A 14,962-nucleotide genomic window follows, 5' to 3' on the forward strand; every position below is an offset into this window, starting at 1 on the left:
CAGACAGTTGTTAGCTGCCATGTGGGTGCTGGTATTCAAACCTGGGTCTTCTGCAAGAACAGTCAGTGTTCTTGACCACCAAGCCATCTCTCCAGCCCCTGATTTTGGATTTTAATTGGATTGTTTGTTTGTTCGTTTGTTTGTTTGTTTGAGGCAGGGTCTCCTTGTAGCTCTAGCTGTCCTGGAACTCAAGCTATGTAGACCAGGTTGGCCTTGTTCTCGCAGAGATCTGCCTGCCTCTGCCTCCTGCATGCTGGTAAAGGCATTGGTAACTTTTTTTTTTTTTTTTTTTTTTGATGATGCCGTTGCTGGCGGCCAGTGCCAGGCCCTGGAAAAAATGAGATGTTGAAAACAGGAAGTGAAAGATTACAGTTTAAAAGTGATTGTGTTGGGGCTGGAGAGATGGCTCAAAGGTTAAGAGCACTGACTGCTCTTGCAGAGGACCCGGGTTCGAGTCCCAGAACCCACGTGGCAGCTGCGAACCATCCTTAACTCCAGTTCCAGGGGAATCCGAAGCCCTCTTCTGACCTCTGTGGCATTGCACGCCCTGGGTGCACTCACATACATGCAGGCAATACACTCAAACACATAAAATAAAAATAATGAAATATTTTTTAAAAATAAAAAAATGATTATGTTTATGTGTCAAGTTGACAAGTGGTGGAGAAGTGCTGGTTACTTTTAAAGTCTCAGTGAGGGGTTGTCTAGATCAGGTATGTCTGTGGGGGGTTGTCTTGATTAAATTAATTTGTGTGAGAAGACACAGCCCATGTGGGTGGCACCATCCCTAGGTTTGAGTCCTGATTACCTAAGAGGAAGTGGAGGAAGAGTGCAGAGCGGTCTGCATGCATTTATGCTCATTCTGCTCATGACTGTGGCTGTGACCAGCTCCCTCAAGCTTCTGCTGCTGTGATTTCCCTGTGATGATGGACTGTAACTTGGAATTGTGAGGTAAATTAAGCCCTTTTTCCCTAAGTTGTTTTTTGTCAGGGTATTTGATCCCTGCTACAGAAATGAAACTGGACAGAAATATTTTAGCTCCCAGTTTGAGGTACATTCCATCACGACAGAGCAGTCCATCAGCGTAGTCCCTCACCGCAGAGCAGTCCGTCAGGGTAGTCCCTTTCCGCAGAGCAGTCCATCAGGGTAGTCCCTCTCCACAGAGCAGCCAAGGCAGCTGGAAGCTGACACAGCTGGTGGAATCACATCCACAATCAGGAAGCAGGTGAGTGCCTGAGGTTGTCAAGTTTATTTTTCCCACTTACTCAGTCCAAGATACCAGTCAGGGAATGGTGACACCCATAGTGGGTGGGGCTCCCCACCTCAATTGATGTAATCAAGATAATCCTACACAGGCATGCCCAGAGGCCCATCTCCCGGGGAACTCAAGATTTTGTCAAGTTGCCAATTAACCTAACCATCAAAAGGGTCAAAGGAATTGCATGGCAGGTTAGAGAGCATTTTGAAGCGGGAAGATGATGACTATGTAATGAGAAGTTGAAGACTTGCTGCTAGAGCAATACTAGCAGAAGAGGATAGTTCTAAATGTTCCCATCAGAATCCACTAAGGATTAAGCTTACACTTAAGAAGCTAGAAAAAGCAGAAAAATTCAACCAAAGCAGGTAGAGAGGAGGACATAACAAAGAACAACAATCACTAACATGGAAAACAGAAAAGAGAAAAAGAAAACTAAAAGTTGGTTCTTCGAATTCAGGAGTGAAACCACTGGAACAGTAAAAACTAGAAGAGGGGGTTCTCAGCCAGAGTGGTGGAAGGCAGCGGGGCCTCACCAACACCCCAACATCAAGCAGTTAAAAAGCAGCTGTGAAAAGCAAGCTCTCGGGGGCTGGAGAGATGGCTCAGCAGTTAAGAGCACTGGCTGCTCTTGCAGAAGACTTGTGATCGATTACCAGAACCCACAGGGCATCTAATAACCATCTTGTAGCTCCAGTTCCAGGGGAATTCAATGCCCTTTTCTGACCTCCATGGGCATTGTACAACACAGGTGCACTTACACACATGCAGGCAATACATTCATACACATAAAAATAATAAATATTAAACTCGAGTTGGAAGAGGCAAGTCCAGTCTCAAAACGGAGGGCCATGATCCAAAGGAACCAGAGCAGTTGAGGGAGCTGTTTGTTGGGGTCTGAGCTTTGGAACTACAGGTGATAGTCTAAGAGAGCACTTTGGGAAATGGGGCACACTTAACAGATTGTGTGGCAATGCGAGACCTCCCAAACAAAACGTTCCAGGGGCTTTGGTTTTGTGACTTACTCTTGTGTTGAACAGGTGGGTGCAGCAATGTGTGCTTGTGTTGATGGGTGTGGAGTGGAACCAGAGGGAGCTGTTTCTAGAGGATTCTGTAAAGCCTGGTGCCCATTTAACAATGAAGAAAGTTTTTGTTGGACATATTAAAGAAGATACAGAAGAATATAACTTGAGAGATTACCTTGAGAAGTATGGAAAGACTGAAACCATAGAAGTTATGGAAGACAGGCAGAGTGGAAAAAAGAGAGGATTTGCTTTTGTAACTTTTGATGCTCATGATAGAGTTGATAAAATTATTGTTCAGAAATACCACACTATTAATGGGTCTAATTGTGAAGTGAAAAAGGCCCTTTCTAAACAAGAGATGCAGTCCGCTGGACCACAAAGAGGTCGAGGTGGTGGGTCTGGCAACTTTATGGGCCGTAGAGGAAACTTCAGAGGTGGTGGAGGTAACTTTGGTCATGGTGGAAACTTTGATGGAAGAGGAGGCTATGGTGGTAGAGGTGGGGGCAGCAGAGGTAGTTACGGAGGCGGTGATGGTGGATATAATGGACTTGGAGGTGATGGTGGCAACCATGGTGGTGGTCCTGGTTTCAGTAGTAGAGGAGGCTATGGTGGTGGTGGACCAGGATATGGAAACCAAGGTGGTGAATATGGTGGTGGTGGAGGATATGATGGGTACAGTGAAGGAGGAAATTTTGGTGGAGGTAACTGTGTTAGTGGGAACTATAATGATTCTGGAAATTAAAGTGGACAACAGCAATCAGATTATGGACCCATGAAAGGGGGCAGCTTTGGTGGAAGAAGCTCAGGCAGTCCCTATGGTGATGGTTACGGATCTGGTGGTGGAAGTGGTGGATATGGTAGCAGGTTTTTAAAACAACAGAAAAGGGCTGCGGTTCTTAGCAGGAGAGAGACTGAGGAGTTGTCAGGAAAGCCGCAGGTTACTTTGACAGGAACTGTAGAAATCTGCCACAGAAGGAACGATGATCCATAGTCAGAAAAGTTACTGCAGCTCAAACAGGAAACCTTCTTGTTCAAGACTTCAGAGCCACAGTTTGCAAAAACTGCAGCTAGTAGCCGGGCGTGGTGGCACACTCCTTCAATCCCAGCACTCAGGAGGCAGAGGCAGGCGGATCTCTGTGAGTTCAAGGCCAGCCTGGTCCACATACTGAGTTCCAGGACAGCTGGAGCTACAGGGAGACCCTGTCTCAAAAAGACCAAAAAAAAAGTGCATCTATTAATACAATATAGTGTCAATTGGATGTACATTCCTGAGGTCTTTTATCTGTTGTAGCTTTTTCTTTTCATTACATCAGGTACATCGCCCTGTAAATTGTCGTAGTGGTACTAGGAATAAAAAATAAAGGATTTTTTTTTGTCTTTTTGAAGCAGGGTCTCCCTGCTGTCCTGGAACTCACCATGTAGACCAGGCTGGCCTTGAACTCACAGAGATCCACCTGCCTCTGCCTCCCAAGTGCTGGAACTACAGGCATGCGCCACCATGCCCAACTATAAAGGAATTTTTAACTTTAAAAAATTATTTTTAAAAACTTTCTTAAGGGGCTGGAGAGATGGCTCAGCGGTTAAGAACACTGACTGTTCTTGCAGAAGACCCGGGTTCAAATCCCAGCACCCACATGGCAGCTAACAACTGTCTGTAACTCCAGTGCTAGGGGATCTGACAGCCTCTTCTGTCCTCCACAGGTATTGCATGACACAGGTGCACTTACCTACATGCAGGCATAACACTCATACACATAAAAAATAAAATAAAACAAAATAAAAATAAAGAAAATATATTTAAAAAAACTTTCTTAAAAAGCAACTTCTCACACACAACTGTGGCATCTTAGATGAAATGTCAAGTCCATTAGAAAAATGAGAGGATCTTGAAACTGTAACCAAAAGTCAATATATACCTGGATTTCGACACTAATGCCCACAGGGTTCCGGGTAGCCCAGGCTGGCCTCAAACTCACTATGTATCCATGGATATCCTTGAACTCCTGATCCTCCTGCCTCTGCCTCCAGAGTGCTGGGTTACAGGTGAACGAACACGCCTGGCTGTGCTGGGTTACAGGTGTGCGAACACACCTGGCTGTGGCGGGGGCAAAACCTCTGTGTCCTTTTTTCTTTTCACTGAAATTATTTTCAAGGCTTTGCCCTCCCATCCTGTACTTCTCGGTGGACATTCACTCCGTCTGTCAGCTGTTTTGTTTTAAAATCTGTTGTGAGACATTTTCTTTCAGAGCCACTGGATGGGTTTGTGGGTCAAATCCTCAGGGTGGGGTAGGCCAGATGGCTCAGTGGGTAAGGGCACCTGCCACCAAGCTTGATGACCAGAGTTTGATCTCCAGGATCCACATGGTGAAAGGGTCCTCTGACCCCTACACACAGAGTGGAACGCATGTGCCACACACATACGCACACACAGTATTTTTTTAAAGCCTCGGGTTGGAGCAGTGTGGCTGTGAGCCCAGGGCAGGTGCCTCTCGACGCACTTTCTAAGCATTTTCCCTTCATTTTCAGATGAAGATCTCTGCTTGAAGCTGAGCGTGGCAGGGTCATTCCTGCCGGCGTCTTTAAGGGTCTTTCAACCTGTGTTCCATGACCTATGCTGAGCATGATCACGATGGGAGGACCCCTGTATGAGCATGTATGGCCCCCACCCCCGATAAAATCCCCATGCTCCTTCTTTCCAAGGAGGGCCTTGCTTTGGAAATAACCCATGTTCCCATTTGCGGCAAGTAATACATCTTCCCTCCTTCATGCCCTGGCTTTGTTCATTTCGGCTTTGCCATCACCAAGATGGAACCCACTGCATTTGGTTACCAATTTGAGGCCCAGGTGGGACCTTCCCCTCCATTGTTCGCAGGCTATTGTGTTTCAACTTCCAGAAAAGAAAAGAAGTCTCCATCAGGGAATAAAGGCAGCAAAAGCCCGCGACGGTGTCTTGAGAGATTGGAGAAAAGCATGATCGAATCAGCAATTTAGGGACCTGCATAAAGGTATGGGAGCTCTGGGGGAAAATGTGGGGTTATCCTGGTTTCATTTCTGTTGCTGTAACAAAATGCCCAGACAAAAAGCAAAACCCAGGGGAGAAATTCCAGGCCACAGTGCATCTTTGTGCATCTTTCAGGAAAGTACCAGCTGTAGCACCCAAAGATGACTGTTGCATCACATCCACAGTCAAGAGCAGAAAGAAGGAGCGTGTCCTGCCTGCTGACATCTAGCTTGCTCCTCTCTTACACCACTCAGCCCCCCTGCCTCGGGATGGTGCCACCCATTATGGGCTGGGTCCTCTATATCAGCTAACAATCAAGTCAGCCCCACAGACGTGCCAACAGGCTGACCTGACCTACACAATTCCTTATTAAGACCCTCTTCCCAGGTGATTCCAGGTTGTGTCAAGTCGACACCTAAAACTAATCAGCATGGGAGTCTGCGTTTGGCTGTTTGGTTTCTACATTTCAGAACTCCCAGAGATGTAATCATATCTCAAAGCTGTAAAACATTGAAGCCAAAATTTTATCAGGGTAGAAATGAAATATAAAGTTTGCATTAAAAAATTATTTTATGTGTATGTGTGTGTGCCTGAGTATACAGATGTGCACCACATCCGTGTGTGTGCCTGAGTATACAGATGTGCACCACATCCAGGTGTGTGCCTGAGTATAAAGATGTGCACCACATCCATGTGTGTGCCTGAGTATACAGATGTGCACCACATCCAGGTATGTGCCTGAGTATACAGATGTGCACCACATCCAGGTGTGTGCCTGAGTATACAGATGTGCACCACATCCGTGTGTGTGCCTGAGTACACAGATGTGCACCACATCCGTGTGTGTGCCTGAGTACACAGACGTGCACCACATCCGTGTGTGTGCCTGAGTATACAGACGTACACCACATTCATGTGTGTGCGCAGAACACCGGGCTTCGATTCCCAGGACCCACATGGCAGCAAACAACTGTCCATAACTCCAGTTCCAGGGGATCCGACAGCCTCTTCTGTCCTCCGCGGGAATTGCGTGACACAGGTGCACTTACTTATATTCAGGCATGACACCCATCCACATAAAATAAAAATAATAAAATATTTTTTAAAAAGAGATTTTTTTTTTGAAACAGCGTCTCCCTGTAGCCCAGCTGCCCTAGAACTCACTATATAGATGAGGGCAGGGCTAAGGGTCTTCTCATCTGCCTCCTTACTACAATCCATGTTTTCTCTGAAGAGCCCAGAGTTACCATCATAAGGGAGATGTATCTGGGCATGTGGAGGATTTTCTAGATTGCAGTCAGAGGTCCCACCCTAACTGCGGGTGGCACCGCTCCCTTGGCTGAGGTCCCCGACTAAATGAAAAGGAGAAAATGAGCCAAGCAGCAGCATTCATCTCCTGTCTCCTGACTGCAGAAACAACACGACCTGCTGCCACAGTCCCGTCGCCCTGTCTCCCCCACCATGATGAAGACACCCTGGAACTGTGAGCCAAAACAAATCCTTCCTAAGTTTGTTTTTCATCAGGTGTTTTTAATCTTAAAAAAAAAAAAACACGGGGAGAAACAGCCTTCTTAGTTAGCACCACGCCTGTGGCAGCCTTACAATTTATGGAAAACCATGAAACAGATTAAAAGGTAAGTTGATCCCACTATGAGACAGTTTAACTGAGTCTTGCCTGGGAAAGGGCAGCTGGACTTTGGGTTGCCTCCATTGTTACCCTTCTTTATTATTACAGACAGGTTTCTGTTCAAGTCTGGACCTGAGGAACATAGGACAGACATTCCATCTTAAGATGCCCCATATTCAGGAAAGAAGGGTCTTGGGAGTTTTATAGGATGGTGGGTGTGAGATCTCCATCTCTTTGGGACTTGGCAGAGTCCTCTGCTCCTACTCCAGCCCCTTGATAGGAGGGTAGGGCAGAAACAGTTTTACTTTTTTCTTAGGAGGCCAGCTGCAGACTCGAACTCCTACATACCTATTAAACACCTTAACTGTCTGATACTCAGAAGGGAGGGGCACCAGCCTCTATGCCAAGCTTGCAGCCCATTCCCTCAGCATGGAGTCACTAATTACAGTATGTCTCCTGTCTCAGAGTGGGACACATGACAGGCAGGCAAGAAAAGATCTAGTTGCAAAAATATTTTAAAAAGAGGTGTGGGGGGGAGAACTGGGAAATTATTAAATTTGTTCATACTTCAATCTTTTTTTTTGTCTTCTTGAAGCAGGGTCTCCCTGTAGCCCCAGCTGTCCTAGAACTTACTATGTAGACCAGGCTGGGCTTGAACTCACAGAGAACTGCCTGCCTCTGCCTCTCAAGTGCTGGGACTACAGGCGTGCACCACTACATCCAGCTTCAATTTATTATTCTAAAACCTTATCCATAAATCCCAGGCTTGGGTTACTTCTATCTAAAGTAACAATGGATCCTGGTGTGGTGGTGCCTTTGATCCCAGCACTCAGGAAGCAGAGGCAGGCAGATCTCTGTGAGATCAAGGTCAGCCTGGTCTACATATTGAGTTCCAGGCCAGCAGGGGCTACAGGGAGACCTATCTCAAAAATAAATAAATAATGAATGACCCTTACAGTGTGGCCAGATGATGGGTCTTCAAGCTGCATGTGACCTCATTTTACTCACAGCATCTAGGAAATTTCATCTATTACCTCTGAAATAAAAGCAGGTTCTCTGTCATTTTGTTTGTTTATTTATTTATTCATTTATTTATAAACAACGTCCGGCGTGTGCCACCACACCGGCTCATTTATGTATTTAAAGTCACTGTACAAAAGAAATTCCAAAAATAAAAGCAAAAATCTCTACACTTAAACAATCAGACCCTGTGACTACTTGGAGCCTGCCTCTAGTGACTTGAGATGCCTTATAGAGACATTCAGGGCCTAACACCTAATGACCCAGGGTGGCTCACTCCAAAGGGTCAATCTCAAGAAATAATAGCTAACTAATGCTGCAAAATTTACCACTTAACAAGAGAGATGTCCACTTGTCTACCCAAATATCCACTCTGCACAAAACCACACAAAAGACACACGAGAGAAAACCTGTAACCTCCCTTAACTGTGTAAAAGAACATCCACTCCCAGCACTGAATTTTCTTTCTGATAATTCATCTGCAGGGTCTGTCTCTCCTTGCAGGGCATTTTCCTCCTTTTTCATTGTTATTATTTTTATTTAATTTTTGAGACAGGGTCTCCCTGTAGCCCCAGCTGACCTGAAACTTGCCATGTAGACCAGGCTGGCCTCCACCTCACAGAAATCTTCCTGCCTGTGCCTCCTGTGTGCTTAGATCAAAGACATGCACCAACACCACCCAACTTCTTTTTTAAAATATTTTATTATTTCATTTTTTATGTGTACAAGTGTATTGCCCACATGTATGTGAGTGCACCGGTATTGTGTAATGCCGTGGAGGTCAGAAGAGGGCTTCGGATTCCCCTGGAACTGGAGTTAAGGACGGTTTGTAGCCGCCATGTGGGTGCTGGGAATTGAACCCTGGTCCTCTGCAAGAGCAGTCAGTGCTCTTAACCACTGAGCCATCTCTCCAGCCCAGCTTCTTTCTTTTTAAAAAGATTTACTGTTGCCTGATGCGGTGGTGCACGCCTTTAATCCCAGCACTTGGGAGGCAGAGGCAGGCAGAGCTCTGTGAGTTTGAGGCCAGCCTGGTCTACTTAGTGAGTTCCAGCTTGGGCTACAGGAAGACCCTGTCTCAAAAAGACCAAAAAAGAAGACGAGGAAGGATTTCATATGTAAGAGTGTGTGTCTGAGTGTATGTATATGCACCATGTGATGAAGTGCCCTTGGAGGTCAGAAGAGGGCATCAGATCCTGTAAAACTGGAGTTACAGATGACTGTGAGCTGCCATGTGGGTGCTGGGAACCAAACCTGGGTCCCCTTCAAGAGCAACAAATGCCATCTTGGGGGGCCATCTTCCCAGCCCTGCGTTTTCTCTAATGAATCTTGTTTTTATAACCTCATCTGGTAAATACTTTAGCTTCTCTGCCTTTGGCTTGTTACCCTCAGTCCTAGCATGAAAGTCACCTTAGCCAAGCCGTGTCAAAGGATCACTGACTTACAACTTGAGTCAGCTGGGGCAGGCTGTGAGGTGAGGAGGGGCCTTAGAGCCCTCCATACCTGGGGCCACGTCTCCAGTACTGTTGGTCTTTTCCCAGTTCTCACAAGCACCACTTTCACATTAAAAGTCCACATTTTAGGACCAACATCCAGTTGCTGGTTTAGGAATAAGTTACTTTAAAATCTTAAAAATGTGCCATCACATAGCCAGGCGTGGTGGCACATGCCTTTAATCCCAGCACTCAGGAGGCAGAGGCAGCCTGGTCTACACAGTGAGTTCCAGGGCAGCTGGGGCTACAGGGAGACCCTGTCTCAAAAAGACCAAAAAAAATCCTCAGACTTGACACTCCCTCCCAGCAGCTCCTGAGACTCAGGAAATGAATACAACTGATGGGTTCAGAACAGGTGGAAGAAGATTCACAAGGCCACTATACCAGCATAAACCATTGCTGGGGAGAGGAAAGTCTCCTGCAGGGGGCTCCAGAGTTGCAGATTTCCCAGTCAGTGACCCACTGTGGCTGCACTTTTCTGTGACGCAGATGCCACTGAGTCACCCACGCTCCTGTAAGAAGCCCCTCACCTATATTCCTGTTAAGTACCCACAGTAAACCCCTGTTCACCAAGCTGGATTGGGTGGGATTTCCTTTGGTCTCTCACTGGTGCCCGTTCAGGGGTGAAGAGAACTTTGTTCACATCTTTCCAGAAAAACTCACATAATTTTACTCAAATCTTTGTTTAAATGTGGCTTCCTAAACACAAGGATTCTCAAATCTGCCCATACCTAGAAAGTGTGGACTAACCTGACCAGATATTCTACTGTGTGATGGCAGTACAGAGAACAGGTGCAGATTTAAGTTACATGTCAGAAGGTGTCCAGCAGCCTGAGTCTTTTAACAGGGAAAGAAACAAACTCATAACCCCAAGGTGGGGCTCCACCAGGCCCTTGAGGACTACTCACATTAAAAAAAAAAAAACAAAAAACAAAAAACATGTATCAGGAGACTGGAGAAATGGCTCAGTGGTTAAGAGTACTGGCTGCTCTTCCAGAGGACTTGGGCTCAATTCCCAGCATCCACATGATGGCAAACAACTGTCTAACCCCAGTTGCAGGGGATCCAACACCTTTTTCTGAGCTCTGAGGGCACTGCCAAGACATGGGTGCACTTACATACATGCAGGCAATACACTCAAACACATAAAAATAATAAATAAAAAATTTAAAATATATAACAAAGTTAAATCATTCAGAAAAAATTAGTCAAACATGCTAATGGTTATAAGAAAATAAATCATTATGGTTCATTTTGGCGCTCATCAGTGAGTCACAGATAAGCGGGAGGTACCGGCCCCTCTGCTTGCCTGGGCGCCTTTTAGTTTATGTTAGGGTTGAAACGTTACAATCTGCTACACGACTAAGCTACTAGAAGAAAGATCTCCAGCCCCAGGAGGATGGGGAACTTGGGTGGGGACTCAGCTAGACAAGCAGGAAGACTGGCCTTCCTTGAGGAACTCAGCCAATGAGGAATTCCGGGCAGGGCAATGCGTTTAGGAATATAAAAACAGTTTTGTACTGATAAACGCATGCGCTAGCGATTTTTGCCTTTTCTCTGGGTTTTTCTCTAGGCTGACGTCGGACTTTGCAAGGTCGTAAAGCAAACTGCCTCGCTTTTGCCACTCTGGGCTTTTTTTCTTTCTTACTTGGCCTGGAACTCGCTATGTAGACCAGACTGGCCTGGAACTCTCAGATGTGCCTGCTCTGCCTCTACAGTGCTGGGGTGAGGCGGTGCCACCACCCGTGGCCCTTCCCTTGGGCTCTCACAGTGAACTGAGGATCCCTATGTCTCCCGTGGTTCAGTGTCCACATGGGCGGCTTGTCTCCCCGGAGCCCATCCAGGGAGGCTCCGGCTACACGCGGCTGGACCCGGAGACGTGGACTGGGGTTGCGCCCTGCAGCCCAAGTATCGCCTGACTCGAACCCGTCCCCGCGGGGTCATGCCTCGACTGCCCCGCTGTCCCGCACCGACCTAGTTGTAGAGGAAACTTGCAGGGAAACGAGGGACCTGGGCCGTTGCCAGAGCAACAGAACGAGGCGGGATGGGGGACGCCCTCAAAGTTCTGTCTCCATAGAGGCTGCGAAGACTGAACGCCAGCATCCCTAACGTTAGATGCACGCATCCGGATGGACACGCAGGGTCCGAAGGGAGCCCAAGGTCCAGGTGGGCGACCGTGTGACTTCCTATTCCGCCTGCTCCAAACCTCGTAGACCTTAGGCCCGTCGTACCCCTGGGGCTGGGGGCTAGTTCTCTAAAACTCTCAGGGTGAGGAAGGAGGGTCGCTGAGGTGCGGGAGCGGGTGGGGCACGGTGTTCTCATGAGTTCAGGTGGCCCAGGACCCAACCCATGGAGCCCAAGAAGAAGCGCGGGCAGAGCGCCGGCCGCAAGCCGGCGGGCGACGGTGCGAAGTCTCTGCTGTCGGAGCGCGCGCAGTACCTGCAGCGCGAGTACAACCTGCTGTCGGAGCAGCTGGTGGCCTGCAAGCAGCGCGTGGACCAGGTGCTGCAGTACAACGCCTTCCTGGACCGCGAAGCGCTACGCTTGCGCGAAGAGAACAGACTGTACGCCAACTATGTGAGCGCGCACGCACAGCGCTGCGCCAACAACATCGTGCGGCTGGAGGACCAGAACCGCCTGGACCTGGCGCAGATCCGCTGGCAGCGAGCCGAGCTGGCGTTGCTTTACCAAGGGCGCGAGGACGAGGTGAACGCTCAGCTGCAGAAGATGAAGTCGCGCGCGGAGAACATGGCGCGGCAGGTGCAGGAGCTGCAGCCCTACAAGGCCAGTGCGCCCGCCCCGTGGGCGGGAGGGGGCCGGCGGGTAGGGCGCACCCCACCCGGGCTGACGCGCGCCCCCACAGCAGGACCTGCAGCTGGAGCAGCTGGCACGCATCCGCTCGCTGGAGCGCGAGTTGCTGCACATGCGCGTGGAGCAAACGCAGTTGCTCCACCGCGCGAAGCGTCACTTCCTGGAGGACAAGGCGGCCTTGGAGCGCGAGGCGCGGCAACACGTGCAGTCCATGACGCGCCGCGCAGAGCGGGAGGCGGCGCGCGTCCTCATCATGCACACTCAGTCCATCAAGGCGGACAACGGGCGGCTGCGGCAGGAGCTCCTGAGGCTCCTGCAGCGGGCGCAGGTCCTGCAAAACATGCGGCACCAGCTGCAGGAGCAGCGCGAACAGCTGCGCCAGGAGCACCAGGACGTGCGGAGCCTGCAGCGACTACACGGCTGGCTGCACCGGGGCTCCGAGGGCCCCCCGCTCTGGCAGCCGCCCCTCCCGTCCCACTCGTGCCCTGAGCCATCTGCCAACGTGCTGGACCCGTTCTATGCGGCTTCCCTGGCCCAGCCTGGGGTCGGGTCACGTGCGGCTTCCCTGGCCCAGCCTGGGGTCTGGTCACGTGCGGCTTCCCAGGTCCTGTCTGTGGCCTCGCTGCAGCCAGCCTCTAAGACCCGGTCCGTCGTGTCCCTGGTGCGGTCCTTGGTGCCGTCTCTGCCCGCAGGCTCGGTGGTGGCCGCCCTGGCTCCATCACACCCTGGCTCAAGAATGTCATCGCTGACTCCCTCCCACCCTGGCTCGAGGATCCCGTCCCTGACCCTGTCGCACAAGGGCTCCAGGGACCCATCCCTGACTCCATCGTCAGCGAGTTCTGTGATCTTGCCGGCGTGGTCGCGCGAGACCTCTAGGCTCTCTCCACAGATGTCCTTGCGTGAGCTCTCCCAGGACACAGTCACCTCTGCGAAATCCGGATCCAAACTCCCCGCGCGTCCGTCCCACGATCCCGTCCCTCCCAACCCGCAGTTGGAAACCGCGAAGGCCGACGATGCCACAGAAGCAGCCTTGGGACAAGCCTGACCTATCCTGGTTCGTGGGGCTGTAGGGTGGAAGAGGCGTGCCCAGACGCTTTGTTACGAAAAGATGTTAATAAAAGTTTGACACACACACACACGCCCCCCCCCCCCCCCCCATTTGGCACCAGCCTGGTTCTCTTCCCCTGTATTTCCAGAAGGCAGAGGCCAACTATGCATGCCTGGGGTTTCCAAGCTGCGAGAGAACCATTGATGTCTCTTCCAGTCTGCTGAAATTCAGCGTCCTCCCAACAGCCCTCGGCCGGAGACTGCACGGCTGGCGAGGACAGTGCTCAGGGCAAGTTGGGTAGCGGTAACTGGAAGGGCAAGGTCTGCGGAAGAGGGGACTCTGTTCTCAGCACCACGGAAGTTTACTGCTAACCTATTGGGGCTTTTCCCGTCACCTCAGTGGTTAAGAGCACTGGCTGCTCTTGCAGAAGACCAGGGTTCAATTCCCAGCACCCACATGGCAGTTAACTGTTTATAACTCTAGTACGAGGGGATCTGAAGCCTTCTAATGACTTCCTTGGGCACTGCGCAACACAAGTGCATGTACATCCATGCAGACAATATACTGATACACATAAAAAAAAATTTTAGGCCAGGCATGGTGGCACTGGCCTGTAGTGTCAGCACTTTGGAGGCGGAGGCCAGCCTGGTTTACATAGTGAGTTCCAGGACAACTGGGGCTACAGGGAGACCCTTTTTCAAAAAGACCAAAAAAAAAAAAAAGTTTTTTTAATGTGTTTTCCCATTTAAGGAAAATTGCAGTAGTCTGGGAATTCCCATTATCACTTATTGACGGTGTAAGATCCCCTGGAACTGGAGTCAAGGACAGTTGTTAGCTGCCATATGGGTGCTGGGAACTGAACCTGGGTCTTCTGCAAGAACAGCCAGTGCTCTTAACAGCTGAGCCATCCCTCTAGCCCTGGAAATGTGTGTTTCGAGTATGGTACTTTGAGTCACCTGGGATTCTTCTGGAGACACTGTGCCCTGTAACCTCAAACATGTCTCTGTATGTTTACAGTATAGGACTTTGTCCTGTGTTTTTTGTGCTGGGAATGGAACCCAGGGCTACTTCACACATACTAGGCACACACTTTTCCAACTGTGCTATATGCCTGGGCCTGTCCAGTATTTCTGCAAGGCAGCTCTCAAAAGTAGAAATTCACCATGGAGAAAATGCCGTCAACTAGATGGTAGGGGCGTTCTGATTTTGTCACTTGCCCAGTAGTGTCCTTTGTAGCAGTGCCCCTCTCCAGAGCCACGCCTTGCATTCTGTCTCTGTGCAATGCCAGCTGTGAACATCCCCCTTAGTGAGGCTTGGACTCTGTAGACTGTCACATGCACTGGTTACAGGATCAATTCCGGTTAAGGTAGTGTGAGGTAGGTGATACCTCCTAGCCCAAAGATGCAAAATGTGACCACAGTCACATGACTGCTATCTTGGGGATCCTTGAGGGCACTGGGGCAGGGACTCTGCCATAGGCAGCATCCTCTGTGGACCTTCTACCAGCCTAGACCAGGGTAGTTTGGTTAGGCAGTTGCCCCAATACAAATCTCTGTTGCAGGTGTCTCTAGGACAAGATTGGATGGAACTGGCCAAGTAGAGGGACCTCACCCAAGAGGTCATGTGGATGGTTTGTTCTTCACCATGACCACTCACCCATTGTTGGGGGGATGCAGAATGGTGTG

At 49.4% G+C, this 14,962-nt stretch overlaps 1 protein-coding gene and 1 pseudogene across 1 annotated transcript; both read left to right on the forward strand.

Moving 5' to 3' along the window:
* The first annotated feature begins 2,323 nt into the window (after positions 1 to 2,323).
* Positions 2,324 to 11,337, forward strand: LOC103735313 (annotated as a pseudogene).
* A 430-nt stretch (positions 11,338 to 11,767) lies between these two features.
* Ccdc166 (coiled-coil domain containing 166) lies at positions 11,768 to 13,365 on the forward strand. Its single transcript, XM_008834507.1, has 2 exons — positions 11,768 to 12,202; positions 12,285 to 13,365. Exons 1-2 carry the CDS (start codon positions 11,768 to 11,770, stop codon positions 13,272 to 13,274), a joined length of 1,425 nt encoding a protein of 474 aa, XP_008832729.1. The 3' UTR covers positions 13,275 to 13,365.
* The last annotated feature ends 1,597 nt before the right edge of the window (positions 13,366 to 14,962 follow it).

Source organism: Nannospalax galili, unplaced genomic scaffold, assembly GCF_000622305.1.
Source record: "Nannospalax galili isolate Female #2095 unplaced genomic scaffold, S.galili_v1.0 scaffold717, whole genome shotgun sequence".
NCBI classification, from domain to species: Eukaryota; Metazoa; Chordata; class Mammalia; order Rodentia; family Spalacidae; genus Nannospalax; species Nannospalax galili.

Excerpts from the sequence above, each read along its gene's own strand:
- Ccdc166 (XM_008834507.1), top strand. The coding sequence starts at position 11,768 with ATGGAGCCCAAGAAGAAGCGCGGGCAGAGCGCCGGCCGCAAGCCGGCG. Across the intron at positions 12,203-12,284 it reads AGGAGCTGCAGCCCTACAAG|GACCTGCAGCTGGAGCAGCT; the intron begins GCCAGTGCGCCC and ends CCCCCACAGCAG.